Source organism: Tachysurus vachellii, chromosome 2 (genome assembly GCF_030014155.1).
Source record: "Tachysurus vachellii isolate PV-2020 chromosome 2, HZAU_Pvac_v1, whole genome shotgun sequence".
Taxonomy (NCBI): Eukaryota; Metazoa; Chordata; class Actinopteri; order Siluriformes; family Bagridae; genus Tachysurus; species Tachysurus vachellii.
This window is the reverse complement of record NC_083461.1, coordinates 32407313-32428413: the sequence shown is the minus strand read 5'-3', so window position 1 is coordinate 32428413 and position 21101 is coordinate 32407313. Positions and strand designations below refer to the sequence as shown.

General features: G+C 38.0%; 1 protein-coding gene across 1 annotated transcript; it reads left to right on the top strand.

Annotated features, from left to right (window-relative positions):
- The first annotated feature begins 9976 nt into the window (after positions 1-9976).
- Positions 9977-20830, top strand: LOC132841793 (fucolectin-like). The gene is made up of 7 exons (XM_060864325.1): positions 9977-9994; positions 18813-18855; positions 18935-18979; positions 19064-19343; positions 20055-20191; positions 20282-20373; positions 20753-20830. Exons 1-7 carry the CDS (start codon positions 9977-9979, stop codon positions 20828-20830), a joined length of 693 nt encoding a protein of 230 aa, XP_060720308.1.
- Positions 20831-21101: the final 271 nt, after the last annotated feature.

Genomic DNA, 21101 nt, shown 5'->3' with positions numbered 1-21101 from the left:
AATCCGAGAACAAATTAACAAATCCGAAAACACATTAACAAATTCGAAAACACATTAACAAGTCAGACAACCCGGAAGCGGTTGGTATAGTTTGTGAATGGAAACTTACCATCATCGGATGAGACACCTTTCATTCACCTGTATATCTTTAATGACAGGTGTCTTGTCCAATGATCGGTAAGTTTCCATTCACAAACTATACCTACCTCTTCTGGGTTACAAATTAACAAATCCGAAAACACATTAACAAATCAGAAAACACATTAACAAATCAGAAAACACATTAACAAATCAGAAAACACAACGACATTTCAGACAACCCGGAAGAGGTTGGTATAGTTTGTGATTGGACAAGACAATCACAAACAAGAATTCTGTATTTTCTTATATTTAAACGGAGAACTTTACACATTACACATAAGATTCCATACCTGTATATCTTGAGTGACAGGTGACTTGAGTGACATATCTACCATTTCCAGGTTGTCTGACTTGTCCTTGTGCTTTCGGATTTGTTAATGTGTTTTCGGATTTGTTAATTTGTTTTCGGATTTGTTAATTGATTTTCGGGTTTTGTTAATGTGTTTTCGGATTTGTTCATTTGTTTTCGGATTTGTTCATTTGTTTTGGGATTTGTTAATGTGTTTTCGGATTTGTTAATTTGTTGTCGGATTTGTTAATTTGTTTTCGGATTTGTTAATTTGTTTTTCGAGTTTGTTAATGTGTTTTGCACTTATCGGACACCGTAGGTTTCTGTACAAAGCAGAAACTTCTGCACCAACCTGAACAGGGGGGTGCAAATGCAGACCACCCTGATGACTGATATAGGAAACCACCGCACTGCTGTCTGTGCGCACTAACACATAGCAGCCCTTGAGGTGTAGATGAAAGTGTTTCAATGCTAGAAACACAGCCCTCATCTCCAGGTAATTTATGTGCCATGAGAGGTAAGGGCCCTTCCACAGATATGGGCAGGGCAGCCATCCAAGGTCGCTCTCAGCCCAAAGTGAGGCACCCGTCGAAAGAATCCTGCAATGGTGATGCACCCCTGAGTGAGACCCAAGGCCAGAAACCGGGGTCATTCCACATATAAGAAAGGTACAAAGCCCATGGCGCATAACCCTTATGAACATAAGGGGATGTCTGAGGAGATGAAAGTCTGCACCCCTGAGCCAGAGCTGGAATGGCCTCATGTGAAGTAGACCCAAAGGGATAACGTTGGCTGCTGCTGCCATGAATCCTAGCATTATAGCTTTTATTGCTGGGAAGATGGGAGCCACCCGAGCGGAGAACAGAGGTGCCCACATTGTGGTGGAGTCCCAAACTACCCCCAGTAAGGTGGTTCTCTGAGAAGGAGAAAGCACACACTCCCTGGTTTCACCCTGAGGCCTAGAGATCTCATAATGGCAAGCATAGCATCTCAATGACTGGCCCACCATAGCCTTCGACTGGGTCAGAACAGTGTTGTAATGTAACGGAGTACAAATACTTCGTTACTGTACTTAAGTAGAAATTTCACGTATCTGTACTTTACTTTGCTATTTAAATGTATGTCAACTTTCACTCCACTACATTTCCTAGATAAAATGTATACTTTCACTCCGACATATTTCCACTAAGCATCTTCATTACTCGTTACTACTAAATAAAATCAGAAGAAATGTGTGCGACTGCAATAAGGGAGGTTTGGCGAATCACTTTGCATTATGCACGCTCTGTTTCAGCATAATGTTGCCAAAGGAGGAGGAAGCACAACTGAAACCACCATGGAAGCACCTACTGGAGGACCTCCCATTATCGTAGACGAGCACCCTGACGATAGTGGTGAGCTCGGTGAACAGGGTGAAGAAGATAACGTTATACACACGTGGCCGTATTTGCAAGAAATGTTTTAGTACATTGGAATGAAAGATTCTGCACACCGGATGAAGTGCCTCTTATGCCTACCGAAAATCACTGAAATTTTACTTTTTACTTTTACTTCAAATACTTAAGTACATTAAATATCAGAAAATTACTTTTGATACTTAAGTACAGTATATATCAGATACTTTAAGACTTTTACTTGAGTAATATTCTAAAAGGTAACTTTCACTTCTACCAAAGTCTTTTTCTAGTACGATACTTGTACTTTTACTCAAGTATTGCTTTCTAGTACTTTATACAACACTGGGCCAGAATGAGCCACTTGTCCAGGCAATTCAGTACACCTATGCCCTGAAGATGCAGTTATGTCAGGGCAGCGTCCATGCAATTCAGAAATGTGGTTAAAGGTTAAAGGGCTATGCCAAAAGGAAGAACAATACTGCTTTGCCACCAAAAGTGCCACCAGTGCCGCGAAACTGAAGAACTTCTTGTTCTCTGGCAAAATAAACATATTTGAGGTCTATGATCACAAATAAGTCCTCAGACCTGATCTGGGAAGCAATAACCTTGAATGTGAGCATGCTGAATAAGTATCCAGGCCCAACTGAGACTGGTCTCCATGCTGCCCAGCTGTCTGAAAGTGGTGTTAACCTTACCACGATCATTTTTCCCTTAAACCAGTGTTACTCATTGCGCGGCTCACGAGAATCCTGCGGCTCGCCAAGCTTTAATATGCGGCTCGCATGGCAGTAAATAATACGATGATATGATCATGTGGTTAAAATTTATTTTTCATTTAAATAAGATTAAAAACAATCAGGGAAGCATAGAAAAACGAATGTGCTCTATTACAAATAATAATATATATTTATATATATTATTTGACTTGTCACAGACTCTCTGCATTCTGCGCAATAGCCAGTTTTTGCCGGCCTGCCAGAAGCTAGTTTGTGTTTCATGCTAGTTAACAACTTGTGTTTACTGTATACACGGACTAAAAAATGGATCGATTTCTTATCAAACAATCCCGCGCACAAAATGAACAGCAACAAAGCAATGTGACAGTGACAAAAGAGGTAACTGATGGGGAGCATGCATCATCTGCAACTCGAGAGGAAGACGGAGATGGAGGTTGTGGAGAGTCCGCGCCTGCTAAAAAAAGAAAGGTGCGAGTCATACAAGATGAACATAGAAAATTTCAAGAAAAGTGGACAGATGAATTTTTATTTGTCTTTCACGGATCGAACCCTTGATTCACGGATCGAACCCTTGATGAAGTCATTATTGTATTGCAATATTGTACATTGTATTTAAGCAGATAAGCTATTTAAGACTGAATAACTTGGCATACTTTGCGGTGAAAGTGGCTCTCCTATTGACTTTGTCCTATCAGTGTGGCTTGCATGAAAAAAATAGTGAAGACCACTGCCTTAAACAGTGGACAGGCAGGTGCTAACTCAGGGTACAGATCTGTGCAAGGAAGAGGAGCGGGCATGGACCCCACTGTTCCACGAAGCACCAGAGACAGCAGGGCAGGAAGTAGGGCAAGCCTTCCTTAAAAGGACGCTCCACATAAGGAGCATGTGTGGTCATAGCTATACCTTGAGTCACATGAGGTGGCGGGGAGACAGCAGTAGAGACGACCCTAAAATGGCATCCTTGGAAACCCTAGCCTTCGAGGGTTAGGATTCCTTCTGACCACAAATGAGCTCCTTTAGCAGGTCAGCTTGGTACTGTACGCCTGCAAATCTATGATTGTGTGCAGCAGCGCACCTGCTTAACCTTCAGAATTTTAGGCCTTCCGTAAAAGGCTGAGGAGAATAAGCAGGCAGACAACCCCACAATGTGGAGGTCTGAGAAAATGAGAGATGCCTGCATGGAGGTGGAAGGCGGTAGCAATCGTCAAGCACAGAGCGTACTAAACTTTCATAGGGCCAGTCTAAACTAAGCTTAGTAACAGCATGTGTGATCACCTCCAGGAGCTAGTCAAATACCAGAGAATGTGGAGGCCATCCGACTGCTGCTTGCTCCTCATTGCCCACATCGATTTCCTCAGGATCAGATGTAGAAAAATAAAGAGTCATGAGAAATTGTCCAAGCAAGCTCCAAAAGTTCATTCACTCACTCACTCACTCATTTTCTACCGCTTATCCAAACTACCTCGGGTCACGGGGAGCCTGTGCCTATCTCAGGCGTCATCGCGCATCAAGGCAGGATACACCCTGGACGGAGTGCCAACCCATCGCAGGGCACAGCTTCAAAAGTTGAAGTGGAAAAAAAAAATTAAAGCCATGCACTTGGCTGGAGTACAACCAACCAAGCGCAGAATAAGCTTAGAGACAAAGCGCGATAATAGTTCTTCATTGCAAAGTGAGCTCCTGGTGTTGAAGCGAAGATATCAGAGGCAGCAGTCCTAGTCTTCACAACAAGACAGAAAATTGACACAAACATACACAGAGCGTCTCCTGACGACAAAGAAGCTGGAGTAATGTGATGTAGATGCCCTTATATAGTCTTACTGGCACGTAATCACTTCGTCATGTGTCCTTCCCGAGCTATTAAATTGGCATGTGTGCACACAGAGCTTCAGACACAACTTCCTCACAGAAGCATTCCCATAGCGTCAGCCCTGAGGCAGCGTCAAGTCCCATCAAAAGGGAACTTATTGTACTGTTTTCCCTTGAATTTAATAAGAGCCTTCTGAACAGTAGATGTCGCCACTGCACCATAAGAAACATGAAATGCAAACGTATTGGCATTATATGTAGGATGACCATTCTTCTTCATTTTCTGCTTCTTACCATACCATACAGTACAAAATGCATTTTATGATGGAATATTATGAATATCTAGGGCTATTTTCATTGAAACTCATCAAATAATGAGTACAATAATTCAAATAATAATTTAACCAAAATTTTGAATGCACATGTTTGGTAAAATGGTTTAGTCTTTTTTTTTTCACAGATTCTATGCCCCGGGGCATTGCTAGGGTCTCACCAGCAGCATTATTATTATTACCTCGCCAAGTATGAATGAGTGAATGACGACTGTCCAATGAAAGTATACTAACAACAAATCCACCTGCTGAATAGAATAGGTACTGTTCTGTTTAACAGCTCGAAACATAAGTTTTAAAACTGCCTATAGTGGAATTAATGTGTAAAATAAACTGCAACAGACAGACAGACAGGTTTTATTCTACTGTAAAGTCTTGTACATTATATGTGGTGTAAAATGTTTTGAGTCTTCAAAAGACCAGGGGCTTTTGACAGTAAATGAGGGGCTTAAGACCCAGAAGGCCCACCCTCGCAACGCCACTGTCTATGCCCACTGAACCCTTAATGGCTAATTAATGGCATTTGTCTTTATACTGTCTGGCTGTTAGTTAATTCCATTAATGCAAGTTTTTGCATGAGAAAAATATAGATTGAAAGCAAATAGAAAGAAATGTAGTTACTTAGATGGTTATTTAATATGTTTTGACGGGGAAACCGATTCTTAAATTGGTTTACGCTAGGCAATTTGCATCACATTAGATGTACTGTACCTAAATTACTGGCAATGTAGTGGTTTAAAAAGATCAATATGATTAACTTTTACAGTTCATTGCTATTATCAGTTTGTTAACTGCAACATAAAGAGTGCTAAGGCAAAATGACTAATTAATGTGATGTTTATTATTCTGTTGTTCTAATTCTGTTGGTTAACTAAAAATGAGATGTAATTCAAGGAGTGTCCAGTAGGAGGAACTCAAAGGCTGCCGGGAGTAGCTGACTCGAGCTATGCTGTGTCACAGTCAATGCATCTCAGCACGCAGACAACAGCACGAGTCCGTGTCTCTTTTATTAATATATATTTTCCCCCTTTTCAAGGGGTGCAACAGCAACATGTTATATTTCTTCCATTTAAAAAGTTATTATAATATAATAATAAATTGAATATTTCTTAACATGCCTTAATATAAATGAAACATTTTTTCTTTTGCTGTTTTAAGTAAATAATCAATAATGATGATACAGTTACAGATACATGATACAGTTGTGATCTTTGTCTCCTGTCTGTATAACATGGAAATGACTGTTTAAAGGCAAATCAAAAGAAACTGCTGAAAATGAAGAGGGAAAACAAAGCACAGGGTTTTAGTTAATGTAGACAAAATAAACTCTAAAATGGTGAAGGAAGCATTTGGTGTGAGGGACTGGGTGGAGTATTTTGGCAAAGAAAAAAGGGAGGTAGACTGAGAGGCCCACATTATTTTGTGAAACGTAAAGAAATAAATATAAAGGCAAGAGATAGTATAACGAGGGAACTCTGTGTAGTCTGAGGATGAAGACAAGTAGTTCACACCCAGTGTTAAAAAGTGGTATTTTGCATACATTTATTATGCACCTGAAGTGCCTGACTTTAGCTTCTGTATATACACTGGCCACTTTATTAAAAACACTTTACTATGTGGTAGAACTGCCTTAGTGGCCCAATTCAACTAGAACAGCCTCAATTTCTCATGGCATAGTGTTGCCGATATTGCTTTGAGATTCTGATCTATGTTGGCATCACTGCATTGAAAGAAACAATTCCCCATACCATTATACCAGCAGGAGCAGTCTGGACTGTTGACACAAGGCAGGTTGGGATTCATGCCAACTTCTGTCCCTGTCATCTACACAGCAAATAGAAATTTATATTCATTAGATCAGGATATATTTGTCCAGTTTTAGTGAGTCAATGCCAACTGTAGCCTCAGATTCTAATTTGGTTGTAGCTTATCCAACTCATTTGGTTTGACCTGTTGGATGTTCTAAGATACTTTTCTGCTTAGATTTACCTTTTTTGTCAGCTCAAACTAGTCTGGCTATTCTCCTCTGACCACTCTTATAAACAAGGGGTTAACTTTTTTCCACCATTCTGTGTACATGAAAATTTCTAGATCAGCCTTAACCCTTGTATTGTCCTCCTATACAAATTAGGAGCGCTGAGTCAACTTGACCTTGTCTGTTTTGACTGCTTATAAAAAATGAAGTATATATGATAGCCTTTTTTTTTTTTCTTTTTACTCTAACTTGTTTCCAACATATTAACATATATTTTGCAAAATATATGTATATATATATATATATATATATATATATATATATATATATATATATATACATATATATATATATGTATATATATATATATGTATATATATATATATACATATATATATATATATATACATATATATATTCGGTATAATAAACCTTATTTATATACAAAAATGCCTCATTTTTTAGTGGAAAAAAACCCCAGAAATTTTGAATTATTTTCACTATAGAGGCACAAAAGTTGATGCACAATTACAGGCTGGTATATTTCAAGGGCGGGAGATTGTTTTGAAACCATTTTGACCATTTTTAATGTCAGCAAATAGAAAAAACCTGTTTTTTTCCAGGCCAAATTGACTTGAATGCTTATAAATCAAAAATTCTACAATTATCACCATTCTGTGTGTAATATCTATTTTACACTTGTAATATGTATTTTGCCCACCTGATGTCATCTGATCAACCAACAACAGGCTACACACACACAAACACACACACACACACACACACACAAAAACATGCCATAATTTCATGTGAATAAAACTTCGTTTACCTCTTTATGGTTTTTTTATTATACTTAATTTATGAATGATAACCCTTATGAAATTTTGCCATGTTTTGAGTAAAATAAGCAGAAATTATTAAATATTATTTTGGATAACCACTGACTGATAAATGTCAAACATTACTCAGCATATCTCCAGGCCAAAGCTGACTGATGCAACTAAATTCATAAATAAGAGACAGGAAACAAATATGATTTGAATATGAAAACACAACGTGTGTGTGTGTGTGTGTGTGTGTGTGTGTGTGTGTGTGTGTGTAAAGATTGTTGGTAGAAGAAGAAGAGAAGAGATATTGTCCCCAGCTGGACAAATGCATATAACAAGTGTGAAATATTTACAAATGATTGTTTTTGTTTTTTTGGAGGCCCAATGAATTGCAATGTCCAATGCTTGTGTGTGTGTGTGTGTGTGTGTGTGTCTGTGTCTGTGTGAGTGTGTGTGTGTGTGTGTGTGTGTAAAGCTTGTTGGTAGATCAGATTTTGCCCCCAGCTGGACAAATGCATCTAACAAGTGTGAAATAGTTACAAATGAGTAGCTTTTGTTTTTTCTGGAGGCCTAATGAATTGCTATGCCCAGTGCTTGTGTGTGTGTGGGTGTGTGTGTGTGTGTGTGTGTGTGTAGCATCATTTCGGTAGATCATATTTTGCCCTCTGCTAGGCAAAGGTATATCAAAAGTGAGAAATATTTACAAATGTGTAGCTTTTTTTTCTGGAGGCCTAATGAAATGCAATGCCCAATATGTGTGTGTTTGTGTGTGTGTGTTAGTTTACATTTTATGTTTGCATTTTTGTGTCTGTATGTATGTTCATTGCGCTGAAAAGGGCAAAAGTGTGACTTATTGCCCCACTAAATGTGGCCGAGTCAAAATGACCCAAGCGGATCAAAAACGCGTAGTATATACTAGTCTGAACACATAGTTCAACGAAAATAGACAAAATTAATTTTCCTTGCAAAGTTCATAATTTGGAACAATCGTGGTAAATTTCAGGCAGATATGTGGAAGAAAACCCAAGTTATGACACATTAAATTCTTCCAGCGGGGTCAAAAAGACCCAAGGACAATATGAAGGTTAAAAGAATTATCAAACAAGACTGTCTGCCCTAACAACCATACCATTATCACTGAGATCACTGAGATCACATTTTTAAATTTGATGTGATGTGACTAATTGAAGGTATTATCTGTGCCTGTATGATTTTATGCATTGTGCAGCTGACCAAGAATAAGCTTTATTCTTTATAAAATACCTCCAGAAGAATTCAAAACATTTGGCACTCTAGGTGGTTTGAGTAGCCTAATGCAAAATTCATGCAAAGTACTATTTTCTTAAAGCATTTCTGAAAAAAGCTCATATATTTACATCAATGGAATCTGGCAAACGCCCTTATTTAGAGCACCTTATGGTTTGTTTCTTTAGGAGGCAGCTTGGTGGTTGGGTAAGACTTCACAAACTTCCAATTAGTAGTGCAACATCTTAACCACTGTGCCACCACTTACCATTGTTATGCCACATCATAATCGCTGAAAATGGATTGAAGGTATATTACACAGTATTACAACTGTTAAAATAAAAAACATTGAAATGATCATGTAATTACTTATCCTTTAGCAGTTTGAAATAAGTAATAATAATAATGATTAATTATTAATTTCATCTTGTTTAATAGTATTGTTTGAAAACAATTTCCACTTAAAATAAAATTAACAAATTTTAACAGTTCAAATGGAGATGTCATTAATGTTTTGTCCTTTTTCTGATGCTAAAAAAGCTCTTGACCAACAGATGACCTAAATGAAAACTGGCTGATGTACCATTTTTGTTTTTGCAGTTGCAACAAAACAAATTAATTCATGAATAAGTTAAAAAGGTATTATAGACACAAGATGTCACTTATTTGAATGTTTAAAACACAAAGTTCAGTTGCCTTTAAAAAAATCTAAATAATCATTTATGAAACGCCAAATGGACAACTCAGAGCAGAAAAGGGTCAAAGAGAAGACTTTCTGACCTATATCGAGCGAGGTAAGAACCTTCTCTAAACTGTATCTTTATTAGGCTTTATACATTATATATTTGCTAAGTGATGTGCTTTATATAATTGTATGTCCTCAGTAAAATCTGATTCTTAACTAGTGAATGCTATACATTGCTTCCTCAATTGACTTTTTCCTTTCTTTACTTGAGTGCAGTTATAAATTGTCTTAAGTTTATTTCTTTTAATTTGAGAAGAAAATGGAGAATTCACAGAGGTCCATGCGTCTTTACATAGGTATTCAAAAAAAATCAGTTGTTAACACATAATGAAATGTGTAATTTTAGATTATATACAGTTGTGTTCAAAATTATTCAACCCCCAATGCTGTAAATGGTTTTAGGGAATTTAGTGTACATTTGTAATTGTATTCAGAATGAAATCCTACAAGGACTTCTTAAAGAACCATATGCAACTAAAATGACATCAATTAGTTTTGTAATACAGTAGTAAATGTTTCTTTTGTGAATTCTTCATTGACATAATTATTCAACCCCTTAAAGACTACCACTCTGAAGAACAGAGGTTCAATGAAGTGTTTTCAATCAGGTATTGAAAACACCTGTGGATATCAGGGAGCAGCAATAAAGCCTAATAAGCACCAATTAGGCAGCTTTAAAATGACTGTGATACTCAGCTCCTTCTAGACATTTACTGGTGTGGTTACAAACATGGTGAGGTCAAGAGAATGGTCCAGGAAGACAAGAGAACAGGTGATTACTCTTCACAGGAAGGGCAATGGCTATAAGAAGATTGCAAAGATGTTAAACATACCAAGAGACACCATAGGAAGCATCATTCGCAAATTCAAGGCAAAGGGCACTGTTGAAACGCTACCTGGTCGTGGCAGAAAGAAGATGCTGACTTCGACTGCTGTGCGCTACCTGAAGCGTAGAGTGGAGAAAAGTCCCCGTGTGACTGCTGAGGAACTGAGAAAAGATTTGTCAGATGTGGGTACTGAAGTTTCTGCTCAGACAATACGGCGCACCCTGCGTAATGAAGGCCTCCATGCCAGAACTCCCAGGCGCACCCCCTTGCTGTCCCCAAAGAATAAGAAGAGTCGACTGCAGTATGCCAAAAGTCATGTGGACAAACCACAGAAGTTTTGGGATAGTGTTCTGTGGACTGATGAAACAAAATTAGAACTGTTTGGGCCCATGGATCAACGCTATGTTTGGAGGAGGAAGAACAAGAAAAGAACACCTTGCCTACTGTGAAGCATGGCGGGGGGTCAATCATGCTTTGGGGCTGTTTTGCTTCTGCAGGTACTGGGAAGCTTCAGCGTGTGCAAGGTACCATGAATTCTCTTCAGTACCAGAAGATATTGGATGACAATGTGATGCAGTCCGTCACAAACCTGAGGCTTGGAAGACGTTGGACCTTTCAACAGGACAATGATCCCAAGCATACCTCCAAGTCCACTAGAGCATGGTTGCAGATTAAAGGCTGGAACATTTTGAAGTGGCCATCGCAGTCACCAGACTTAAATCCGATTGAGAACCTCTGGTGGGACTTAAAGAAAGCAGTTGCAGTGCGCAAGCCTAAGAATGTGTCTGAACTGGAGGCTTTTGCCCATGATGAATGGGCGAAAATACCCGTAGATCGCTGCAAGACACTTGTGTCAAGCTATGCTTCACGTTTAAAAGCTGTTATAACTGTAAAAGGATGTTGTACTAAGTACTAAGATTGAATGTCACTTGGGGGTTGAATAAAACTGATAATGATGTGAGCTCAGAAAAGACATTTGTGGTTATTTCATTATAAATGTTATGTTATATTTGTCTGACCTACATGTGCCTCTTTGATTTAATTGTAAGCAGGATGACTGAATGATCATAATCAATGTCAAACCGACCAAAACAATCAATTTCAGTGGGGGTTGAATAATTTTGAACACAACTGTATTTCTGTACAGGGATATGCATTTTGTCATTGCAATTGATACTGACCCCCTCTTTTCCCCTCCAGTCGATGTGGCCTTAAGAGGAATTGCAACACATTCTTTTTTTATACAACGATTATTATGCTTCCTTTGCTATTGATGGCAACAGAGCATCTGTCTTGAGTGCCTCCTCATGATCACACACAAATGCTGACTATGGCCCTTGGTGGAGGGTGGATTTGTTGGCAGTGTATGACATTAGCAATGTAATCATCACTAACAGAGGTGACACCAGTGCAGATCGGATAAACGGTGCTGAGATCCACGTTGGCAATTCCTTAATCAACATTGGCAACAATAACCCCAGGTGAAATTTATAAAAATACATTTATAATTAAATTATTATTAATTATTAAGTTATTTTTTTATTTTTTTATTTATCTTTTAATTTTATGTTTTTTTCCCCAATTTACATAAATAAACATTTTATGTTTTTAGCATTTATGATATTCAGAAATCTTTGCTATTGTCAGTGCTCAAATCAATTAATAGTAAGATTAATAGTACCATTCAAAATGCATTTTATGATAGAATATTATGACTATCTGGAGCTATTTTCATTCGCATCTCATCAAATAATGAGTATCTTTTTCTTAAACTTTCGGCTTTTCACATTACAGGTCATCACAGCGAATCGTCTGTTTCCGAAAATTAACCAATTATTGTACAAAATAATCTTCCTGCAATGTCCATGTGAATATTTGCTAGTATAGAAAATACTATTTTCAGATTCAAAACTGCAACAGCACTATGATATAATTTGTATTAAATACACTAAAATCTCTTTTGACATTGCTTTGAATTTTCCCTGACCATCAGTTTGACTGTTACTGTACATATTCATTCATGCACTAATTTATTTATTGTACCTGACTCTTCTACAAAGACTTTTGTCATTCTGACATACAGGAAGCAGAAGCATGTCTTAACTATGTAGAAGAAGAACAAGAACAAGAACAAGAACAAGAAAAAGAAGTGGCTGTGGCAAATGAAACTTCTCCATCCATCCATCCATCCATCCATCCATTTTCTACCGCTTATCCGGGGCCGGGTTGCGGGGGCAGCAGTCTAAGCAGGGACGCCCAGACTTCCCTCTCCCCAGACACTTCCTCCAGCTCTTCCGGGGGAATACCGAGGCGTTCCCAGGCCAGTCGAGAGACATAGTCCCTCCAACGTGTCCTACTGTAGGTCTTCCCTTGGGCCTCCTCCCGATTGGACATGCCCGTGTAGAGCCCTGCTAAAATTAGGGCCTAATAATTATTTAGTTTGTTTTTTTCTTTTTCAATAAATAGTTTAAAAATGTATTACTTTCAAACAGGAAATAACTAAGACAATGTTGTTATAAAGGAAGATGTGTGTTTGCAACGCGAATACTCGTGTGCAGTGCGTGAGAACCGGAGAAACTAAGGCTACGCAATTCGGCAGGAGAGACCGGAGGCCTCGTGGAGACTTCTACTGCATCTTTTCCTTGTTTACATCGTTGGCTGGTGGATGTTTCCCTTTTGAGTTTCCCTGTTCCGTTGGATTGCGTGAGTACTACAGTATAAAGTGTTCATACGTTCACCTGAGCTCCAACGAAGTGCACCACCGAGACATTTAAAATCCCAGCTGGGTAACATTACATTTGGGGGGATTTTGGTTTGTTTTATTTACACTTGTTTGAGAGAATAAATGTTTGTCTATTGTTTCTACAATTTAATCTTCTGTGTTGTCTTGTTTAAAGAAAGAGATTGGACTGTTATATGACTTGAGATACGTTTTTGAAGTGTGGTACAAATACCTTCATTATTATTATTGGTTATCATTAATTATTGTGATTGATAGAGGAGAACAATTAAAGGAACACTGAAGTCTGAAGCCCGAGGTTAAATACAGCAGTTTGAGTAACTTTGGTGATATACATATCACACCTTCGGTAAATTTAGATGTGCCTCTCACGTATAAAGTTATATCCCTAGACAGATTTGAGCCAGTTAATCAGTGAGAGGGCTACACCCGGAACACCTCCCCAGGGAGACGTCCAGGAGGCATCCGGAACAGATGCCTGAGCCACCTCAGCTGACTCCTCTCGATGTGGAGGAGCAGCGGCTCTACTCTGAGCTCCTCCCGAGTGACCGAGCTCCTCACCCTATCTCTAAGGGAGCGCCCAGCCACCCTGCGGAGGAAACTCATTTCGGCCGCTTGTATCCGGGATCTTGTCCTTTCGGTCATGACCCAAAGCTCATGACCATAGGTGAGGGTAGGAATGTAGATCGACTGGTAAATAGAGAGCTTCGCCTTGCGGCTCAGCTCCTTCTTCACCACAACAGACCGGTATATCGACCGCATCACTGCAGAAGATACACCGATCCGCCTGTCGATCTCCCGCTCCATCCTTCCCTCACTCGTGAACAAGACCCCAATATATTTAAACTCCTCCACTTGAGGCAGGAGCTCTCCACCAACCTGAAGGGGGCAAGCCAAATGGAACTTCTGATGAGGCATATTTATTGGTTGAAGAAAACCTATGAATTGGTTAATTTTTTAATTACTTTATTTATTTTTAAAATGTATATTATTGAAAATTATTAGTATTCATTTGCACTATGTAAAAAATATATGCATAGCTAAGCCTGGATTTTAAATTAAAATAATAGCTAGATTTTGTGGTAGGATTACACTAGTGTAATTAAATTTTCTGTGTCATAAATATAATGTAAATATAACTACTGTAACAATACTTTACATCAACGTGTATCTCACTGTGGCGAGCGCATACTTTAGAGGTCCTTGAAGTGGAAAGTGTGACCTGGCGAGGGTTTCCTCTGGCCGTGAGGTGGTGCTGTAATAGCTAGTTACAATTGATTGAGCAGCTGTATTCAATAGTCTTTATAAAATAATAAGACTTCCCAGGTAACATGATGGGGAAAAAACACTAAAATAAGCCTGAATTTAAGCACGGCTTCTTCAACAAAGTAGCACTAAGAACACATTTTACATAGCAGAATAAATTAAAACACTGTAAACTGATAATAAGAATAATCATGAATATATTTTTCCTTTTTTTTAATCAGTCATAAGCTTCTTATCCTTTACAGAAATTCAGAAATGTTAAGAACAAATCATCACTATTTTTTAATTTGAATTGGATTTTATTTAGAAGCATTTGAAACTGAGGTCATGTAGGAATGAGGTTTTACTCGCTGGAATTATGTGTCCAATATAAACCTTCTTGTTCATTCCTTTAACCACTTGCCTGTTTAAATTTTCCAAAAATTGTACAGTGATGATTTTCAGTAAAGCAAATTACCTCTCCAGTACCACTGACTCATAGGGAGGAGACAGTAGGCCTGCAGGATGACAGGACAACCCGCCATCCTAGGCACCTTAGGGACATAACCTGCCCTGGAGTGCAGAATAGCCTTGGACATGCCAGGGGCAAATTGTCTGTACCAGGGCCCAGACTGGCTTTGATTTATACGCCCTGGGATGAAAATCGCTCTCAGCAAAAGAAATCTGGTTTCTGTACAGAGCAGAAACTGCTACGCCAACCTGAACAGGGGGCGTGAACCCAGACCACCCTGATGACTGATATAGGAAACCACCGCACTGCTGTCTGGGCGCCCTAACACATGGCTTCCCTCGAGGTGTAGGAGAAAGTGTTTCAATGCTAGAAACCCAGCCCTCATCTCCAGGCAATTTATGTGCCATGAGAGGTAAGGGCCCTTTCATAGATATGGGCAGGGCGGCCATCCAAGGTCACTCTCCAGCCTGAAGTAAGGCACCCCTTGAAAGAATCCTGCAATGGTGATGCACCCCTAGAATGGGACTTCGTCTTCTTTTTCTGCTTCTTACCATACCATACAGTACCATACAAAATGCATTTTATGATAGAATATTATGAATGTCTAGGGCTATTTTCATTTGCAACTCATCAAATAATAAGTATAATAATTCAAATAATAATTTATTAAAAACACTTTACTATGTGGTAGAACTGCCTTAGTGGCCCAATTCAACAAGAACAGCCTCAATTTCTCATGGCATAGTGTTGCCGATATTCCTTTGAGATTCTGATCTATGTTGACAAGACTGCATTGAAAGAAACAATTCCCCATACCATTATACCAGCAGGAGCAGTCTGGACTGTTGACACAAGGCAGGTTGGGATTCATGCCAACTTCTGTCCCTGTCATCTACATAGCAAAAAGAAGTTTATATTCATTAGATCAGGAAATATTTGTCCAGTTTTAGTGAGTCAATGCCAACTGAAGCCTCAGATTCCTAATTTGGTTGTAGCTTATCCAACTCATTTGGTTTGACTTGTTGGATGTTCTAAGATACTTTTCTGCTTAGATTTATCTTTTTGTCAGCTAAAACTAGTCTAGCTAGTCTCCTCTGACCACTCTTAGAAACTCCTCTGACCACTCTTAGAAACAAGGATGTACAAATACTTCGTTACTTTACTTAAGTAGAAATTTTGAGTATCTATACTTTAATAGAGTAATTTTTTTTTAGCATACTTTTTACTTCTACTCCTTACATTTTCACGCATTTATCTGTACTTTCTACTCCTTACTTTTTAAAAATAGCCTCGTTACTCCTATTTCATTTCGGCTTGTTTTCATTCCGGCTTGTCATCATTCAAAAAACCTATCAAGATAAATCGCGCCATCCGGATAGAGTGAATTTGATTGTGGTTGGATGAGAAGTATAAACATATACCATTCCAACACCCTATTGGTTTGTATGCGACCCATCGCACCTGCACATGACACAAATCACGTCACACTTCAATTACTGCAACGCTGGATATAGCAGACGGGGCCAAGTCAAAACTCAAAATCAATGTCTCAACAACCAGCAACAGCACCAGTGAGGAAGTTGGTAGCCAGGAAGACCAAACAACCCCAATCCTTATACATCCCTGGCTGGACCTGGAAGAAGTTTCTGAAATGGTTGGATGGAAAAATAAATCATTGCGCATGCACTGTAAGTTATGCGAACCTAAATACCACGTGCCAATGGCTTTCAAAAACTCGCCATCTAATTTAAAAAAGCATATTGAGGTAAGCTGAAATTTTGTTACCAGTCAATTATTAACAAATTCGACTTTAGACAAACGTTACCTGATCTTAAATTATTGCTATATTTGTAAGTTAATTGTGTAAAGCTATAGTTTTTTTTTATTATCAGTCGATTATTGACAATATTGTAGTGACCTAATAACGTACTAATAATAATATATTTGCAATGTTTTCTATGGCAAACTTGGGTACATGCCAATGGTTTGCTTGCTACCAGAAGGCTATGATGCAAACTAGTTTGGTGGCTAGGTGTGAGATTTGAAATTCAACTTTAACCAAATGTTACCTGAGCTTATATTGGTACTATATTTGTAAGTAATATTTGTAAGTTAATTGTTCAATGCTATAATCTACAGCTGGTTGATAAGTTATGTACTAAAGATAGTCATGATCCTGTCTGTGTATGAGAGTGCATGTGCCTGTATGGGGCCCTATGGGTCCTTGTAAAGAGCTAATAGGCCCAACTATTAGCCAAATGCTGTTTAAAATTATTTTACTGCTAATTGTCAGTCATGCCAGCAGCTGCTTGTGGTTCTAAAACAGCTTTAAAGGGATAGTCCACCCAAAAAGAAAAAATCTGTCATCATTTTCTCTTCCTCATGTTGTTTTAAATCTGTATGAATTTCTTTATTCTAATGAACTTCTTTTCCTCCGTGAAGAAGACCAGCCTTCTTGAAACAACCCAGCAGTTGGATGCATTCCTGGGGTGCCCAGGAGACACAGTAGAGGTACTGAAGTCCCAGCTGTGTGCCAGCTATCACTTAAGCTTAATACAACACTCCCTGCCTCAGCAGCCTGTGAAAGACTGTTTAGTGTTGCAGGGCTGATCTTCAGGCCAAGAAGAGCATGCATTGGCTCAAAGAACTTTGAGAACCAGCTGCTTTTGTGGATGAACAAAGCCTATTAGTAACTCTTTGTCGCATGTTGTTTAAGTCCAATGTGTTTGCTTTAATAAAGGTTATTGATGAAATGCCTCTGAAGTTTGACTTTTTGCACCATTACAATCCTTATAGCCTAGTCATATCTTCCGCTCCATGAAACACAGCTCAGTAGTACACATATATGGTTCTTTAATGTATTTGCATTGTACTAAAATGCATTCTTTTTCAGTGGACATATACAGTATCTGGCTGAAACAGGTAGCCTAGTGCATCCCAAATTTTTCAACATTATCAAATTAATATAACATTATAGTTATTATGACCTTTAGAAATATGTTTTTTAAGGAGGTTTGGTAGTGCACAATAGGCCCCTGTGGCACAGCCTAAGCGTTTGTCTTTAATGGCATTTCTTCCTTGAATTACTTTTACTTTTATACTTTTAAAGTAGTTTTGAAACCAGTACTTTTACACTTTTACTTGAGTAAAAAGCTTGAGTTGATACTTGAACGTCTACAGAAGTATTTTTAAACCCTAGTATCTATACTTCTACCTGTGTAATGAATGTGAATACTTTTGACACCACTGCCATTATCACTGAGATCATTGAGATCACATTTTTAAATTTGATGTGATGTGACTAATTGAAGGTATTATCTGTGTCTGTATGATTGTATGCATTGTGCAGCTGACCAATAATAAGTTTAAAAATAAAATTTGCTCTTTATAAAATACTTCCAGAAGAATTCAAAACATTTGGCACTCTAGGTGCTTTGAGTAGCCTAATGCAAAATTCATGAAAAGTACTATTTTCTTTAAGCATTTCTGAAAGGTCATATATTTACATCTATGGAATCTGGCAAACGCCCTTATTTAAATGGATTGAAGGTACTTTACATCTGTTACAATATAAACCATTGAAATTATGTAATTTCAATCATGTAATTACTTATGCTTTAGTAAAAAAAACGAATTTGTGATTCACGAATAAGTTAAAAAGGTGATATAAACACAAAATGTCTTAGGTCATTTATTTGCATGTTTAAAACACAAAGTTCAGGTGCCTTTAAAAAATCTAAATATTCATTAACTGAAACGACAAATGGACAACTCAGAGCTTAAAAGGGTCAAAGAGAAGACTTTCTGACCTATATCGATCAAGGTAAGAACCTTCTCTAAACTGTGCCTTTATTAGGCTTTATACAGTACATTATATATTTGCTAAGTGATGTGCTTTATATAATTGTATGTGCTTTGTAAAATCTGATTCTTTACTAGTGAATGCTATACATTGCTTCCTCAACTGGCTTTGTCTTTCTTTCCTTGAGTGCAGTTATAAATTGTCTTAAGTTTATTTCTTTTAATTTGAGCAGAAAATGGAGAATTCACAGAGGTCCATGCATCTTTACTTAGGTATTCAAAAAAAAGCAGTTGTTAACATTAGAATGCACATAATGAAATGTGTAATTTTCGATTATATATTTCTGTACAGGGATATGCATTTTGTCATTGCAATGGATACTGACCTATCAGCAAGGTAATAATATCAAAGAATACATATGCATACACAAATACAAGAGTGTGTTTATACATATATAATATATTCTCTTTTCCCCTCCAGTCAATGTGGCCTTAAGAGGAATTGCAACACAGTCTTCTTTATACACCTATTACTATGCTTCCCTTGCTATTGATGGCAACAGAAATTCGGTCTTGAGTGCCTCCTCATGTTCACACACAAAAGCTGACTATGGCCCGTGGTGGAGGGTGGATTTGTTGGTTCTGTATGACATTAGCAATGTAATCATCACTAACAGAGGTGACTCCAGTCCAGATCGGATAAATGGTGCTGAGATCCACATTGGCAATTCCTTAATCAACAATGGCAACAATAACCCCAGGTGACATGGAACACATTTATAAAAACACATTTATAATTCATTAAACGTATGTCAGCATAAATGTGTATTAGTAATAATAGTATAAGTTGTATGTAACAGTAATATAGTATGTTTAGAGAGTTTAATCATGAAGCTCTATTAACATTACATAAAGCTGCCTATAAGTCTTTGTAATTTGGTAGCAATTCTTTGTATGCATTTGAATCTTTAATAAGACATTAAAACATTCCACTAAAATTGCTCATAAGGTAATGTGGAATTGTGACTTTTCGCATCACACCTCCAGGGTTGGGGGTTCGATTCCAGCCTCCACCTTGTGTGTGTGGAGTTTGCATGTTCTCCTGTGCCTCGGGGTTTCCTCCGGGTACTCCGGTTTTCTCCCCGGTCCAAAGACATGCATGGTAGGTTGATTGGCATCTCTGGAAAATTGTCCATATTGTGTGGTTGCGTGAGTGAATGAGAGTGTGTGTGTGCCCTGCGATGGGTTGGCACTCCGTCCAGGGTGTATCCTGCCTTGATGCCCAATGACGCCTGAGATAGGCACAGGCTTCCCGTGACCCGAGGTAGTTCGGATAAGCGGTAGAAAATAAATGAATGAATAATATGTCATTCTTAAGTAAAATAAAAAATTTGTTTGCACTGCAACTTTTATGATCATAATCAAGTGCACATTGGTGACATCTCTCTCTCTCTCTTCTTCTCGCTTTGTAGATGTGTTGTTATCCCTAGCATGCCTGCTGGTACTATAAACTACACATGTAATATGCGGGGTCGTTACGTGAATGTGATCATTCCCAATATTGTTCAGTACCTCACGCTCTGTGAAGTGGAAGTTAATGGGGTTCCAGGTTAAACTTCTATATTCAAAAATTACATTTAAAGTTAAAATATGTTTTAAAACTGTTCCTAAATATCAACATTGTTGACTTTTTTTGCAGTCCCTGTTTTTAAAAAGGCTTTTCTGAGAATAAATTTTAAAAGCATTGAGGATCTCAGCAACCCTACCATGAGGGACAAAATTCTTCAAAAGGTGAGTGTTTGTACACTCAGTTGTCAGTTTATTCGGTAACTATACCTTGTAGCTATACTCATTGGTCAGACTGATTATTTCCCCCTCGGTTGTGCTGCACAGTGTGCTGCTCCTCTTCTATTAGTAGAAAGGCGGTCACTGTTAACTGCACTATTTCTACACTATTATAACAGTGACTCAACCTATTGCTACTGCTGCACCAAATAAACACATACGAATGCAATGCCATATTACCCTCACAGCTGAGTTGAGAATTGTTTACCACCCAAATAATATCTTTCATTGGTGGACCTGAAATCGGTTAATGTATATAATAAATTTATGATGATAAGTACAGTACATTAAGTATTACCTAGCAACAGTTATTTTTCTCCATCAGGTCAAATCTGCCAACATCCAGCCAGCAGTATTTCAGGTCCAGTGGACAAAAGAACCAGAACTGGAAAAAAGAACTTAAAAAAGGTTAAGAAAGATTAAATGTTTACTTCTACTCTCACTATCACTCTCCCTCCTACTACTCGTCCTACTACTACTACTACTTCTCCTTCTACCTCTAATAATAATAAAAAGGTTCACATTATTATTATTATTATTATTATTATTATTATTATTATTATTATTATTATTATTATGCTTTGTGATGATAGCTAAAGCCTAGCTGTGTAAAATGCCTGCTAAAAAACTAGTTACCTAACTCTGAACTCTGTAAACATGAATAGAACCAATGG